This window comes from Dysidea avara, chromosome 2 (assembly GCF_963678975.1).
Source record: "Dysidea avara chromosome 2, odDysAvar1.4, whole genome shotgun sequence".
NCBI classification, from domain to species: Eukaryota; Metazoa; Porifera; class Demospongiae; order Dictyoceratida; family Dysideidae; genus Dysidea; species Dysidea avara.
Window position 1 is genome coordinate 35815288 of NC_089273.1, and position 16572 is coordinate 35831859.

General features: G+C 40.9%; 2 protein-coding genes across 4 annotated transcripts in view; both read left to right on the forward strand.

Annotated features, from left to right (window-relative positions):
• Nucleotides 1-16572, forward strand: part of LOC136247197 (neurogenic locus Notch protein-like) — a 59971-nt gene that overhangs the window by 9396 nt on the left and 34003 nt on the right. The window lies entirely within an intron of this gene.
• On the forward strand, nucleotides 8195-10235 carry LOC136246322 (uncharacterized). The gene is made up of 3 exons (XM_066037716.1): nucleotides 8195-9446; nucleotides 9510-9599; nucleotides 10222-10235. The coding sequence occupies exons 1-3, from the start codon at nucleotides 8210-8212 to the stop codon at nucleotides 10233-10235; spliced, it is 1341 nt and encodes a 446-aa protein (XP_065893788.1). The 5' UTR covers nucleotides 8195-8209.

The window sequence follows — 16572 nt, forward strand, 5'->3', positions numbered from 1 at the left end:
ATGCTCAATGCCTTCAGACACCTATTATGCTCATAATTATGCCAGCATAATCGGCGGGTCCCTAATGATTCCTGCTTTGACATATTGCTGTGTGTAGTTTGTCTTGCTGGCTGGGTATTTTTGTTGAGATTTCATTACTTTTATATACAAGTCCTTATTAACAGGTTCCACTGCAAATTCCAAAAGATCAGTTTAAAAATTTATGATCTGCTTTTTGCTTGTGGCTTTACCACCCTTGTGCACTCTTTAAATTCCAAACAATTGATCTGTTGCAGACAACACATCTTCTACCGAATTTAATTTGTTCCTCCCTGCATGTATTTCTGTATAAAAATAAGTCTGATCCTATAATCTAATAGGTACTGCTGCAATCTTCTCTGGATCTGCTCTGATTCCTTGACTATCAACAAGGTGTCCCAGTAATTTCACAGATTTTTGGTTGAATTCACACTTAGTATGGTTCAGGGTGACATTAGCAGGCTGTAGTCGCTGAAGTACTGCCAATAATCTAGAGTTGTGTTCTTGTGGGGTGGAACTAGGCTTAAGTCTATTATCCTCCAAAATCTTCCTATTATTCCTTCTGGCACTTCTTTTTTTATTCACCTATTATGCTCAAATTTATTCCTGAGTCTACCTATTATTCTCAAATTATTCCCAAATATGTGTGCCAAATTAGTATTTTTGTTAAGGTTTTTAAACAAGTGACTGCTCTATTAGAATTATGGACTCAAAGTTGACTGCTCTATTAGGGTGACTGCTCTATTAGAGTATCTCGATCGTTTTCATCGTTTTAATGCTTGCAATGTTTTGGTAGTAAATCTAAAAGATTTTTACACTACACCACAACAAAACTTTATAATTTTGTACCATTTATTCTTAGAATTCATCCGATTATTCCGGAATATTCCCCAATGCTTTTCAGTACCTATTATTCCCGAAATTATGCCAGCATAATAGACGCATGCCTAGGTGGAACCGTGGAACTAAACACAAGGATATCATCCATCTGGCATACTTCCCCTTGCAGACCCTCAAGAATTCTCTTCATCCATTTCTGAAATAGTTCTGGGGCACTTGTGATGCCAAAAGGCAATTTCATGCCAATTTGTTAAAACAATACCGCCCAAATGGGGTTATGAATGTTGTAAGGTGGCGAGAATCTTTGGCAAGAGGAATTTGCCAAAACCCACTATTGGCATTGAGTTTGGAAAATATAGTGGCACCATGCAGCTAACAAGGCTAAAGTTTCATCTACTTTGGGAATCGGGTGTACTTCTCTGAGAACACCTTCATTCAACTTCTTCAAATCGACACAAATTCTGATGGCCCCAGATTTTCTTGAACCACCACCATCCCAGCACACCATGGTGCGGACTCGTCAACCTTAGAAATAATACCACCAGACTCCATTCGAGCTAATTCTTCTTGGACTTTCTTACGAAGCGGTAGTGGTATGTTACGAGGGGTATGAAGAGAATGTGGCTGTGTATCATCCTTGAGTTTAATCAAATATTCTTCCCCTAAAGTGCCCAAACCTCGGAAAACTGTGGGAAACTGGCTGTAAATGTCCTCAGCAACCATAGTATGAATTCTGCAAATGAGCTGCAGTGCTGTGATGGCTGGTAATCCTAAGAGGTTGTGTATCAAGCCCTGTACTACGAAGATTTCCTGTCTAGATGAAATATCTTTGTTAGACAGAGCACCTGTAAATTGTCCTAGTACAGTCAACTTTTGGTTGGCAGGTCCTGACAATATCTTAGAGGGCTTCTTCAACTCTGTTTTTTGGAAGTGCACGGTATGTTTCCTCTGATATGGCTGTTACTGCAGCACCAGTGTCTAGTTTGAACTGAACAACTTTGGTATCCAGAGTCACTGTAACATACCAAGATGATTCTGAACTGGTTGCCAAGGCATCTAGGAATGCAGTATCAAGGGACAGTTCTTCAACAGGAGGTAGTTTCTCACTGGGTGTGGTATCTACAGATAATTCATCAGTGGGTGAAGTGTCGACTGAAAATGCTTGTTTCTTAGTCTTGGAAAAACAAATTGAGCTGTAATGCCCTGTTCTGTTACATCTGTGGCATGTGGCACTGATAGCTGGACACTTCACACCTTATGGATGTCTACTGTGACCACACCTACTGCATGCTTGTGCAAATTGTTGTTTGTCTGGCAAATGCCCCCTCTGAATTGTTGTGGGTGGGGTGTGGTTTTTCCACCAATGGCTCTCTTGTTGGAATACTTGGATACAGCATCCACTACTACAGGATCTTGCATTGTCTCTTCACCTTTTAACTGACGTTACTGATCCTGTACAGCTTCGTTCAAACGTATTGCCTTCTTAGCTTAGCTTTGTCGAGCGTTAGTTCCGGGTCGAGCTGAAGGCGTTTGGACATGACTTCATCTCTTATTCCAACAACAATTCTGTCACGGAGCATCTCTTCTGTTAAGTTTCCGTACTCACAAGTCTCTACTAAGGCATAAAGCTCGGAGATGTACTGCTCCACCGTTTCACCAGGTAATTGGTTGCGACGATTAAATTAGGCTCTTTCAAAAATCACGTTCCTTCTAACTTTGAAGAACCCGTCAAGTTTGGCCAGGACAGTGTCATATTTCTTTCGTTCTTCACTAGTAATTCGCGTGGAAGTTAGAACGTTGTCGGCATTTTCCCCCATCGTATACAACAGTGTGCTCACTTGTCGAGTTTCAGATTCTCCCGATAAACCAGACGCTTCTCGAATCTTCTTTTCCATTTGGACCAGCTGTCTGGATTATTGAAGTCGAAAGGTTCCGGCGTTTTCAACTGAATGCCAGCCATCCCACTTCTGACACCATGTGATGGTTGCTGCGGTGCGTTCACTAACAAGTCAAACAATTATTAATAATTCTGTTAATCAATACAACAATCACTAGCACACTCAAGATTACAACAACTCATAATAATTACAATAACGAGACTCTTTGTACCCTACGTTGCATCACTATAAGAAGTCTGTTCATTACGTAATACCACAGAGCACAGTAGGGATATAACACTTCTTATTGTTTTACTGTGATTTAATATCATGCTTATTTCAGTACTTTTATCGATGTGCTATAGTCCCTACTCTAGTTGAAAATTCCAAATTTTTCTGTGTACTTGTTTATAAACTTTTTTTGTGAATAATTATTATGACCGGCATACCGCATCTGAAATGGCACCACGCGGCCAAATTATCGTCTAAAAGGTGAAGCATACATTGTCAGCTACGTTACGCAAAATTTCGAATCAAGAACTGTTCAAAAAGCACCTCTGCAATCCACGCATACAGAAAGAAATGGTGTCGTGCCCCAGTTGTATCAAGTATCGTCTGAAAGTGAAGTATCTATTGGCGCTTCGTTGTCGGCTATGTTCAACCAGTTACACAGCAGTAGCTAACTACGAATTTGAAAGTACCCTGCTATCAAAATAGCCACTATTAAAATACGGACGATTTCCGTTACGAAGGGAAACCATCACGTGCTATCGCCAAATCAACACTTTTCGCTGTCAGCAAAGATGAATGGGAGGACACTGGTAAGTCTATGAAGAATTCATTGTACGTACTGCGGTATTCGGGCCAAAAGGTACCTGTCGCCGAAACGACGTCGAACAGTGAAAAAATCAAGCCCGTAGCCATAGCCGTTATCGAGTTACGCTTGTCTGAAGGCATCAGTCAGTTTAATACTTACTCAATTGGTAGCTAAAACCGGGAGGGGAGCGGGAGATTTCTTGCTAAAACCTGGACCGGGAGCTGGGAGATGACGTACACAATACTACTAGCAACTGTTATTTTTGCACTAAAGATGGTTTATTGATGTAGAAGAGGACTCATGCAAGTAGTTTCCCTCCTTTAAGGTGGCGCTGAAGTAATCAAATGAAGCCTTACAAGGCCAATGGGACATCACGTTTGTGGTCATGCACGAAAAAACACGGAAAACTAATAGAACAAAGCGAAGTGCTTCGAAATATTGAAAGAACCAGCTCTATCAGACTGTCAGGCTACTATTGCTGATACAAGTAACGATATTCACGTACTGACTTCATCACCTTGTCAAAACTCTGGTAACTTCACAGCGAACAACACCAGCTGTCATCGCGTGATTACTGCTTTACGGAGCGCGCCCTGGCCAGTTACACTGTCTCACAATTCGTGAAATAATTCCATATTTACTTACCATAGACTCTCAAAATTTGGGAGAGGCACTGGTGAAGCGTTTCTTTACAGGGCTATGGAAAGATTTTTCGTGATTCGCTGTTGACGGGCGTGATATCACTTGTTGAAAAATGCAGGTTTGCATTTTAACCAGTTTCCACGTTATTATCGTTAAAAAGGATTCCATAGAGTTGTTCTACAAGGTGAGAAACCATAAGAGCCAAGGCGGCTTAGCGCTAGGTTGTTTCTGGGGTGAGTTATTTTTAAAATCGGCTCATAAGTTCAGAGTTTAATAGCCACGAAATTAAAGCGGGTGATTTCACGGAACTTGGCATGCTAAGCTACAACATTAAAGACTATCATAAGAACTCTTTAAATGTAGACTACATGGTTCACAAGCACAGTTCTCCACCACCCTAAAATAGCTAATTAAGCACGTGGGCTAATTTTAATAGTGACAAATGGGCATTGTACGGCTTCACATAATTACTTCAGCGCCACCTTAAAACATGAGATAATAATATTATTATACGAACTTACAAAAGATCGAGATACTCTAATAGTGGCAGATGCAATTGAACATTGACAAATGTGTAGTATTAAGGTGCACAAGATCAATATCTCCCATTAATTATGACTATAATTTAAATGACGAAACTCTTCAAGTAACAGAACAACATCGATACCTGGGACTTATTTTGCATGAAAGCATGCAATGGTCACATCATGTTCAAGCTATGTGCATTAAAGCAAACAGATCCTTAAATTTTCTTCGGTGCAACTTAAGTAAATGTAGTAGTAATGTCAAGCAAAATGCCTACATTACCAGTATAAGACCATTGTTAGAGTATGCAGCTTGTGTCTGGGACCCTTATCATGAATACTTAATATATGACATAGAAAAAATCCAACGGCGTGCTGCAAGATGGGTCCTTTCTGATTTTAGTTGGTACAGTAGTGTGACAGATATGTTGAACTTCCTTGAATGGCCAACCCTACAAGAGAGAAGACGCATATGCATTAATAGGTTAAGCCAATTTCACAAAATTGTTCATCAGCTTACTCCTTCCATACAGCTACCATCTTATTTCTTACCAACTCAGTATCCAACTAGACAGCTTCATCAACATCGATTCATCATCCCAGTCAGTTCCACTGTATCGTATCAGAAAAGTTTCTTTCCGAATACTTTAAGAGAATGGAACACTACCTAACAGCTTTATTGAAGAGCAATCCACAGAAATTTTTACCAACCACCTTGTCATCACATAATAAATAATTTTATGTATGCATGTATGTGTTAAATGTTTTTTGTTTGTAATTACCTGGGTCAATTATCAGATATGCTGTCTCCACCCAGTATATAATCATAATCATAATAGAGCAGTCAGCCGGCCACTTTATAGAACAGTCTCATATTCTATCTCTTAACTGTGACTGATTTTGCCAGTAGCTTGTTAATGTATTTTTAATAACACAGTGAAAAGTCTTAGTGCTTTCAAATAAAAAAAATCTTGCTGAGTGGGACTTGAATCATGCTCCTAGAATGTCACCCATATCATGCTTCACTCCATGTATGACCTTCATTGCTATAAGCTTACCCAGACTCTTTAACTTGCTCTACTGGTTTTATTCTACCAATTGCAAGTTATTGTTGCTCTGGTTGTGTATACAGTTGACGGTCCATGCACTTTCACACTTAGCTATTGAATTCAGCAAAAGTGGACAGATTAGTGTCACGTGAAGTAGCAGGCATTGCAAAATTGTCAGCTAGCAGATTGATGTGATTAAGTGACACATCACCGCTACAGTTTTGAAATGTTTATTAAGAGAGTCTGAAGTAAACAAATCATTCAATGCTGCTTTTATGGTATCAATTCTTCCAATTATGTTATTAACGCATGACATATAGGAAGCTTTTTGTGAACAATTCTTGCTTTGCAACACTGATGACTGAAAATGATCTACCTTGGTTTGGTGTAGCTACCATGAGTTTAAGGACAAATTTCCTTTTCTATACTATCTAATAATTATATAAAAGAGATTTCTGATAATTACATTCTTGGTCCTTTTCTTAAATAAAATAACATGTATCATTGTCTGGCCATATCTCTGGAATGCTACAAGGTATCAAGTTAATATTTAACACAAGATATTTGGTGCCTTTTATTTTAGCTACAAAAGAGAAAAATTGACCATTGAGCCAAATTGAAAAAAGGATGTATGCACCTAAAAATCATGAGTAGTGAATACTGTGGCAAATAGTGAACTTCACTACAATTCTTAGTGATGCTCACTATTTGCCATGGTATATTCACTACTCATTTTTACTGTTTGGTTTTCCAAAGTTGGGTCACATTAATGATGTTGAATTCATCAGGATGGATTTCATGAAGAATAAGATGTTGACAGGAAAATGCATTAAATACAGTATAGCTACAACCATTAAGGTTACGGAAAAGTTTAAAATGTGTGGGCGGAACAAATTACAAAACCTGCTTTAAACCAAGCAGGGATAAATAATTTCAACAACTGTGTTGTGTTAGCAGTACAACTAATTGTGCTTGTTTGTTTTTACTACAGAACAACGACTGTTCTTGGGTGTGTGGTCCACAGTAGAGCGATGTTTCATAAAAACGCGCCGCCAAAAACCAGACTAACAGATTACTGAATCCTTATAATTTCAACACAAGTGATTAAACAACTAAAATATTTAGGTCCTGTCGAAGCGATTTTTTAAGTTACTGGTTGTATAGACGTTTTATTGAAGTTTTAGTAGTTTTTCGAGTGAAACAAGCTCTTTGAAGGCTTGTATCTGAGTCACTGGGAAGAAACACGCCAAAAAATGCTTCCACAGGACCTAATAAATTTAATATACAGTATCACTATGCCCCAGAAATGCCAATACAGCCTACAGCTTTTGCGTATTTTGCGGCGGAAAAACATGGTAGTGACAGCTGGAACTGAGCGATGTGCGGGCTGGCTTACTTGTGTTACTACAACAATTGTAGTGTTCCACCTGCCTCAAACTAAACTGTAGCTACCTAAAAACATTAAATATGAAGGGCTTCACCTTCATTTGAAACTTTTCACGCTGCTAGACTGGTTTTATGGTCTTCTCAAAAAGAATCGATAGGCATTCAAACTTTTGAATGATTGCCCATGACTATACCATAACCTTAAGTCAGTGGAACAAGCCATAGCATGAGTCTGACAATGCTAATGGATTGGACTTATAGAATAATTATAGTGTTCACATCGGCATGCATCACTTCATGGACTGTGCATGGGGGCAGAACTCCAAATGAGAATTTTTTCCCAAGATAAATTTAGATTTATTAGAACTATTAAGTAGCAAAGCATGAAGTGGAGCAGGTCAAAGAATCTTATAGCAATGAAAGTTACACATGGAGTTTGAAGCATACAGCTACAAAATGCAAACAGTGATGGGTGACTTTCTGGGAGCATGATTCCCACCCAGCATAATCTTTTTTTAAGTTGCTCTAAGGCTATACTTTTAGACTTGTTATTACAAATAAATTAATAAGCTACTGGCAGTCAAGAGACAGAATATAATATTATGAGACCGTTCTATAAGAGTGGCTGACTGCTCTATCAAGACACACGGTAGTGTGTCGTGCGGCCCAAGCAGCCGGCGTGCCACCCGTGAGTATATTAACAGGAAGAAAGAAAACGCAATTTTCACATCTATGTAGCTCTGTGATCCCTTATCCGATTGGAACCAAATTAGCTAGAGAGGTGCCGGCCAGCAAGGGGAATCTACACACCAAATATGAAGAAAATCGTTCCAGCCATTTTCGAGATACGAGCGAATAAAATTTCTTTTTAATTTCTTCGTTTTTTTCTTCTTCTACTTCTTCAATTCGCACACTTCGCAAAATTCGCCATAAAACACGAATGCGTGCTCGGATCGGACTGAAATTTGGCACACTTAAAGGGCTCATTAAGGCGGATCTCTGTACCAACTTTGGTAGGAATGCGGAGAGTCGCTCAACTCGATTGTGGGAATCGTAATGGTCGATTCTCTCCCTGGTTTTCCGGAGAGTCGCTCAACTCTGGAGGCCGTCGACATAGTATGTGGGACTTTGCAAGCGAAGTTGATAACCAAGGAACTGTCCAGTGGCACCAGTCGTTGTGTTCGGCTCAATGGGGACCTTTTGACTCCATGTGACCTTCATCGCAAAGCGGGTAAAGCTTCTTCTAAGAACTGGAAGACAACCATTCGCTACCAAGATCAGCCCATATCGAAGTTTTTGGTGTCTTATCGTGATGAGATGGGCAGGCGTCGTTGCCGTTTTGAACCAAATGCGACACTCCAGGCCAGCTCGAGGGCCAGCTTGGATCCGCAGAGTTCAATTCTCCGGGAGGAAAGTCCCTCATCCGTCGCGCAGGTTGACGAGGAGGAAGAACCTAACGCCCCCTGCTTGACTTCTAACAACTCCAACGACATTCTATTGAACAATTCGTCAGTTGTTGACCTACCTGATTTTCAACCTGTAGTTCAGCCTAACTTTCAGTGGGGGGATCTTGATGGAAGCTGTTTTATCTCAGAATTGGATAAAGTTTATTTGGAAGTGATACATTGGAAGAAGAACAGTTTTGCAGTTCCACAGGGTTCAGCTGGTAAGGCTTTTGTACTTGAACTGGCTCGTTTGTTTCGTGCTGTAGGTGAGGGTTCTTCCCTGGAATCTGTCGCCCTTAAGGCAATTGTTGTGGTTTGTATATTACTGCTCCAGAAGCCAAGCGGCACATCTAAGGACAAGGATCACACTCTCCTATTGGAGCAGCGGCTGAAACAGTGGAAGGATGGGAATCTACTTGAACTGGTTACTGAGGGAGGAGCTATACAGGGTCGTCTCAAGAGCCATTTACCAAAACTAAGTGAGGCACAACTTGTACGTAACTTTTCTAAGCTAATGTTTGAGGGTAAAACCAAGGCTGCTTTACGATTAGTCTCAGGTTACCAACGTGGTGGAGTTCTAAACTTGGATGAGATAGCTGATTCTGCTTCTCCCGGCCATTGTGTTCGCGATGTTCTGCGGGCTAAACATCCTCCAGCTCAGCCTTTGGATCCTAAGTGTCTTCTACAGCATTGGGCTGACCCACCATCCGTACACCCTGTTATATTCTCTTCTCTTAATGCTGCTGTTATCAGGTCTGCTGCTTTGCGGACATCTGGTGCGGCTGGACCCTCTGGGATCGACGCTCGTGGTTGGCGTCGACTTTGTACCTCATTCCACTCTGCTTCAGGTGAATTGTGTGTTGCAATGTCCTCATTTGCTCGTCGTTTATGTACTGTTTTCCTCTCCCCAGATTTGCTCTCGCCTTTTTTGGTGTGTCGCCTCATTGCTTTGGATAAAAATCCTGGGGTGCGGCCTATTGGTGTGTGCGAGGTTATGAGACGTATATATATATATATATTTGTTAATGTACAAACTCAATCATGAGTATATTCGTACATATGTAGTTAGCTACTTATTTACAAATTTATATAATTGTTAAATAAATCAAGAGATGGAGCTTGGATAATATGATCATCTAGTTGGTTCCATAATTTTATTGTAAAAGGAAAGAAGGAGTTCATATAAGCATCTACCCTTGTTGGCAACTGCAGAAATCTTTGATGGTGACCTCTAGTTGTGGTGTTGCTTGGTCTAAACTGTTGGTGCACATTAATATCTACCATGTCATTAATTATTTTATACATTAGTGAGGCTCTCAAACTATTTCTTCGCTTCTCCAATGTGTGCCATTGTAAACTGTTCAACATTTCTGTCACACTAGCTGTTCTATTATAGTTATTCATCACAAACCTTGCTGCTCTTCTCTGTACCATTTCTAATTTATAGATGTTATGATGGTATGGGGACCACACTGTACTGGCATATTCTAGAATGGGGCGAACAAATGTATTATAGCAGTAGCATTTAACTGTTGCAGGACACTTTGCTAGATTCCGTTGTAAAAGACTTCTTACTGAGTTTGCTTTTGCAGTGATCATGTTAACGTGTTGTGTCCATTTAAGATTTTTGTCGATAATGACACCCAGATACTTTGTATGACTTACTGATGGTATTAAGGTATTAGATAGGTAATAGGATGATTGAACATAATTCATTTTATTGGTAATTCTCAAAAATTCAGTCTTTGAAGGATTAAATGACATCTGCCAAACATCAGCCCATTGTGATAAAGTATCCAAATCATTCTGAAGGGCTACCACATCTTGTTCAGAATGAATACTTCTGTAGAGTAAAGTATCATCTGCATACAACCGAATTTTTGATGAAATATTGTGTGCAATATCGTTAATGTAACATAGAAACAAGAGTGGTCCCAACACTGACCCCTGTGGCACTCCTGAAGTTACTTTACACAGTTGGCTATATTCACCATTCACAACAACTTGTTGGGATCTGTCTGTCAGGAAGCTTTTAATCCATCTTAATATATTTCCACAAATACCATAGTGACTAAGTTTGCTGCAGAGTCTGTTTATAGGTACGGTATCAAAGGCTTTAGACATATCTAAGAAAATTGCATCAATTTGTCCTGATAGGTTGAGAGTAGTGGCAAAGTCATCAATTGTTTCAATTAACTGGGTTTCACAAGATCTTCTGGATCTAAAGCCATGTTGTTGGTCAGCAAGAACATTGTGTTTATTTAAATGAGAGTAGATATTTGAAGATATTATATGTTCTAGGGTTTTGCACACAACACTGGTAAGAGAAATTGGCCTATAATTTGCTGGTAAACAGCGATCCCCTCTCTTAAAAACAGGTACCACAAAAGCTTTCCTCCAATCATCTGGGATAATTCCTTGTTCTAAGGATCCTTGGAATAACATTGTAAGGCAAGGTGCTAGTTCTGAAGAGAATTCTTTCAAAAATCTGGTTGGAATATTGTCAGGGCCACCAGCCTTTTGAGCATCCAAGTTAGACAGTAATTGTGTCACTCCTTCAACATTAACTTCAATACAGTCCATATCTGGAAAAGGTGGGCCTGGTACTTCTGGTGTTACTGAAGTATCTTCTATTGTAAACACAGACTTGAATTGATCATTAAGAGCATTAGCCTTATCTGTATCATCTGTGATTGTGTTCCCTTCAACTGTCAGGGTTGTGATTCCAGTAGTATCTTTACGACAATTTTTAATGAAAGACCAAAACTTTTTGTTGTTCACTCTAGGGTCAGATATTCTTGACACATAATTGTAGTATGCTCTGCGGCATTCATGCTGAGATAACTTTTTTATGTTTTTGTAGTTGGACCAATCACTCGCTAACCCAGTAGAACGGGCTTTATTATATAACCTTTTCTTTTTCCTACAGATACGTTTGGTTCTGGTGGTGACCCATGGTTGGTTGAATCTAGAACTAGGATATGTGTAAGGCACAAGCTCCATACAATCCACACACATTGCTTTGAAGTCATTCCACATCTTCTGTACACATGAAGTGGTTGTATTAGAGCTAGTGAAACTTGAAGTAAATTCTGTAATAACTTGTGATAACAGTTGGAAGTCAGCTTTTGCCCACTGTATTGTTGCTAAGGCTGTGCTGGTCATCCTGCGGGATGACATTCAGGAGGCAGCTGGTTCACACCAACTTTGTGCGGGGCAACTTTCTGGGGCGGAGGCTGCGGTTCATGCTGTCCGAAAGGTTTTTGAGGAAGGAAGCACTGAGGCTGTGTTGCTGGTGGACGCCTCCAATGCCTTTAACTCGCTGAACCGTTTGGTGGCTCTACACAACATCAGACAACTGTGCCCGCCACTTTCCACTATTCTGATCAATATTTATAGGTCTCCAGCCTCTTTGCTTGTTTCTGGGGAGGTTATTTTATCAGAGGAGGGTACTACACAGGGAGACCCACTGGCTATGCCTATGTATGCCCTTGCTACAGTGCCTTTAATCAATCAACTTCATGGGACAGTGGACCAGGTCTGGTATGCTGATGATGCTTGTGCTTGTGGCAGTATACAGGACTTGCTCATCTGGTGGAACCAGCTCTGTATTAAGGGACCTGCTTTTGGCTATTTTGTGAATGCTCCTAAAACTTGGTTAGTTTCTAAGGAAAGGTTCCATTCAATTGCTACTACTCTGTATTCAGATACTGATGTTCAAATTACTTCCGCGGGCCGTCCCTACCTTGGGGCTGCCATTGGTTCAAACGCTTATGTCCAGGAATTTGTGAGGGACAAGGTTGTTGGTTGGTCAGCAGAGATTACACGGCTTGCCAAGTTCGCACAAGTTCAGCCGCATGCTGCTTATTCCGCTCTCACTCATGGCTTGTCAAGCCATTGGCTCTACCTTTGTCGCACTACTCCAAACATATCAGAGGCTTTACAACCCCTTGAGGACAACATCCGGCTGGTACTTATCCCTACTTCGATGGGTTGCTCTCCACCAAATGACACAATCCGTAAATTATTTGCCCTTCCACCTCGATATGGTGGTTTGGGTATCATAAACCCAACTCTTATTGCAGCTGAGGAGTATTCAGCCTCGTGTCACATTGCTGAGCCTCTTTCACAATTCATTCTGGACCGGGGTATCAATTCGGCTATTGTTAAAACAGAACAGCTATCTCGCAAGTCCGCAATCCGCAATTCCAAATCTTCCAACTATTCGGATAGATCTTCCAGTTTGCGTACCCACTTAGATCCCTCCTCTCAACGCGCTTTAGATCTAGCCTCAGCCAAAGGGGCCTCCAACTGGCTTACCACCCGGCCCCTACAGGAACATGGCTTTGCACTGCATAAGTCCGCGTTTCACGATGCCGTGGCACTACGTTATGGGTGGTCTCCTCAGCGGACTCCTGCTCACTGTGCATGTGGGACTTCCTTTTCAGTGGAGCATGCTTTATCCTGTCCCAAGGGTGGCTTACCTTCTATCCGACACAATGAGATCAGAGATCTAACTGCTACCCTGTTGACTGAAGTATGCTCTCAGGTAGCTGTTGAACCAGAGCTCCAGCCGGTTTCACAGCAGGACTACCCTGCTTCTGCCAATATCCAAGATGGTGCCCGTCTTGACATCGCCATGAATGGTTTTTGGGGTGGAAGAAGTGAAAGATGTTTTGTGGATGTGCGGGTGTTCAACCCTCTGGCTGCTTCTAATGCGTCCTCATCACTGGCCTCCTGTTATCGGAGGCACGAGAACATTAAGAAACGTGCGTATGCTCAGAGAATTCGTGAGGAGGAGCATGCCTCTTTTACCCCCCTGGTAATGTCTGCCTCTGGTGGTCTGGCTCATGAGGCTTCTGTTTTTTATCAACGCTTGGCTCATCAACTTTCAAACAAGTGGGGCGATGATTGCTCTGTTGTCATGGGGTGGTTAAGGTGCTGTCTATCTTTTTCTCTCTTGCGGTCCTCCATACAATGCATCCGCGGAGCCCGCTCATCCATCGGTCACTATGTTAAGACTCCCCCAATTGTGGAGCTGATTCGGGCAGAGTCTCAGTTTGCCGTGGACTAAGAAAGTCCCGGTTTGTCCAGCACAGGCCATTTATGTGCTGGGGGTGGTAGGCAAGGGCAGTCCATCAAGCCCGGGTAAAAAAAAAAAAAAAAAACTTTGGTAGGAATGCGACGAGCATTCACGGTGTTATGACCGATTATTTTCGTAAAATAAGGTCGAAGGTCTGTCACGCCTACAGGGTAAACTCCTTTGAAGAATCAGTTGAAAATTGCTATGTAGATGGAGCAACCATCGTAGGAGTGCCTTTTTGTGGTTTGAAAGGAATCGGGATAAAGACCACGGAGATATGACACAAAATCCGACCTGTGTCAAAACTACGCGATCAATTTTTATGAATAAAAACACTATTAGTTTTCGTGTCTATCAGGCAAACCGCTTAGAGCAATGAACTGAAAATCAGTATGTAGCTGGAATAATCATCATAGACAGTCCTTGCTGTAGTACAGAAGAATCGGATTACAAACCACTGAGTTATGATTCGAAAGGCAATTACGTGCAGCAAATGCGAGATCGAGATACTCTAATAGAACAGTCATCCTAATAAAGCATTCAGCTGCATTTATAATTTACTCAATTATATTACATTGCAAGTTATTCTGTAGAGAATTCAGCTACAAACAAGTCACCCTGTAGTCAGATCAGTCAGAAAAGGGTACCTAATAGAGAGTTCAGCTACAAAGAAACCATCATGTAGAGAGTTCAGCTCAAACAAATTGCCCTGTAGAGAGATCAGCTAGAAGAAGTTACCTTGTAGAGAGTTCAGTTACAAAGAAACAATCATGCAAAGAGTTCAGCTGCAAACAAATCACCCAATAGAAAGTTCCGTTATGAACAGATCACACTGTAGAGAGTTCAGTTAGAAACAAGTCATCTTGTAGAGAGATCAGCTAGAAGAAGTCACCTTGTAGAGAGTTCAGCTACAAAGAAACCACCATGTAAGAGAGTTCAGCTGCAAACAAATAACCTGTAGAGAGTTCAGCTAGGAACAACTCACCCTGTACAGAAGCAAGTCACCCTGTAGAGAATTCAGCTACAAACAAATCACCCTGTAGAAAGATCAGCTAGAAGAAGTTACATTGTAGAGAGTTCAGCTATATAGAAACAAATCACCCAGTAGAGAGTTCAGCTAGAAACAAGTCACCCTGTAGAGAGATCAGCTAGAAACAAGTCACCCTGTAGAGAGTTCAGCTAGAAGAAGTTACATTGTAGATAGTTCAGCTACAAAGAAACTACCATGTAGAGAGTTCAGCTGCAAGCAAATCGCCCTGTAGAAAATTCAGCTACAAACAAACCACCCTGCATGTAGAGAGTTCAGCTACAAGCAAGTCACCCTGTAGAGAGATCAGCTAGAAACAAGTCATCCAGTAGAGAGATCAGCTAGAAGGATAACCTTGTAGAGAGGTCAGCTACAAAGAAATCCCCCTGCTTCATCTTTTCTTCTTCCTGTGGTAAAGAAAAACTGATAGGTTAAAAAAGCCCTAAATACAAATACAAAAAGAAGTGAAATCTAATCCAAAACAGCCAAGCTGTAAAAAAGTGCGGCCCTCAGACAGGCTATGGTGAAAAAAGATGTGAAATCCAAGGTGGCGGCCAAGAAATGGCTGTGATGGTAGGTTAATGGTAAAAATTTTAATAATGACAATTCAGGTGAATTTTGTACCAAGACCAAGCGGCACCAAATTCACCTGAATTGTCGTCATTAAAATATTTACATAAAACACGAACGCGTACTCGGATAGGGCTGAAATTTGGCACACTTGAAGGACTCATTAAGGAGTATCTCAGTACCAACTTTGGTAGGAATCCGATGAACATACACGGAGTTATGATCGATTATGTGCGTAAAATAAGGTCGAAGGTCTGTCACGCCTACAGGGTAAACCCCTTGGAGGAATGAGTTTAAAAAATATATATGTAGATGGAGTAACCATCGTAGGAGTGCCTTTTTGTGGTTTGAAAGGAATTGAGATAAAGACCATGGAGATATGACACAAAACCCAACCTGTGTCAAAATTACGCGATCGATTTTTATGAATAAAAAGACTATTAGTTTTCACATCTACCAGGCAAACCGCTTAGAGCAATGAGCTGAAAATCAGTGTGTAGCTGGAATAATCATCATATGAAGTCCTTGCAGTAGTACAGAAGAATCGGATTACAAACCACTGAGTTATGATTCAAAAGGTAACTACGTGTAGCAAATGCGAGATCGAGATATTCTAATAGAACAGTCACCCTAATAGAGCATTCAGCTACGTTTATAACTTACTCCATTACAGAATTATAGTACACTGCAGGATATTCTGTACGGAATTCAGCTACAAACAGTTAATCTGATAGACAATTCAGCTACACGCAAGTCACCCGTAGAGAGTTCATCTAGAAACAAGTCACCCTGTATCAGCTAGAAGAAGTCACCTTGTAGAGTGTTCAGCTACAAAGAAACCATCATGTAGAGAGTTCAGCGGCAAACAAATCACCCTGTAGAGAACTAAGCTACAAACAAACATGCACTGTAAAAAGATCAGCTAGAAGAAGTTACCTTGTAGAGAGTTCAGCTACAAAGAAATCACCATGTAGAGAGTTAAGCTGCAAACAAATCACCCAGTAGAAAGTTCAGCTATGAACAGATCACTCTGTTGAGAGTTCAGTTAGAAACAAGTCATCCTGTAGAGAGATCAGCTAGAAGTATCACCTTGTAGAAAGTTCAGCTACAAACAAATCACCTGTAGGGAGTTCAGCTACAGTACAAACAAATCACCCTGCAGAGAGATCAGCTAGAAGAAGTCACCTTGTAGAGAGTTCAGCTATAAAGAAACCACCATGTAGAGAGTTCAGCTAGAAGAAGTCACATTGTAGAGAGTTCAGCTACAAAGAAGCTACCATGTAGAGAGTTCAGC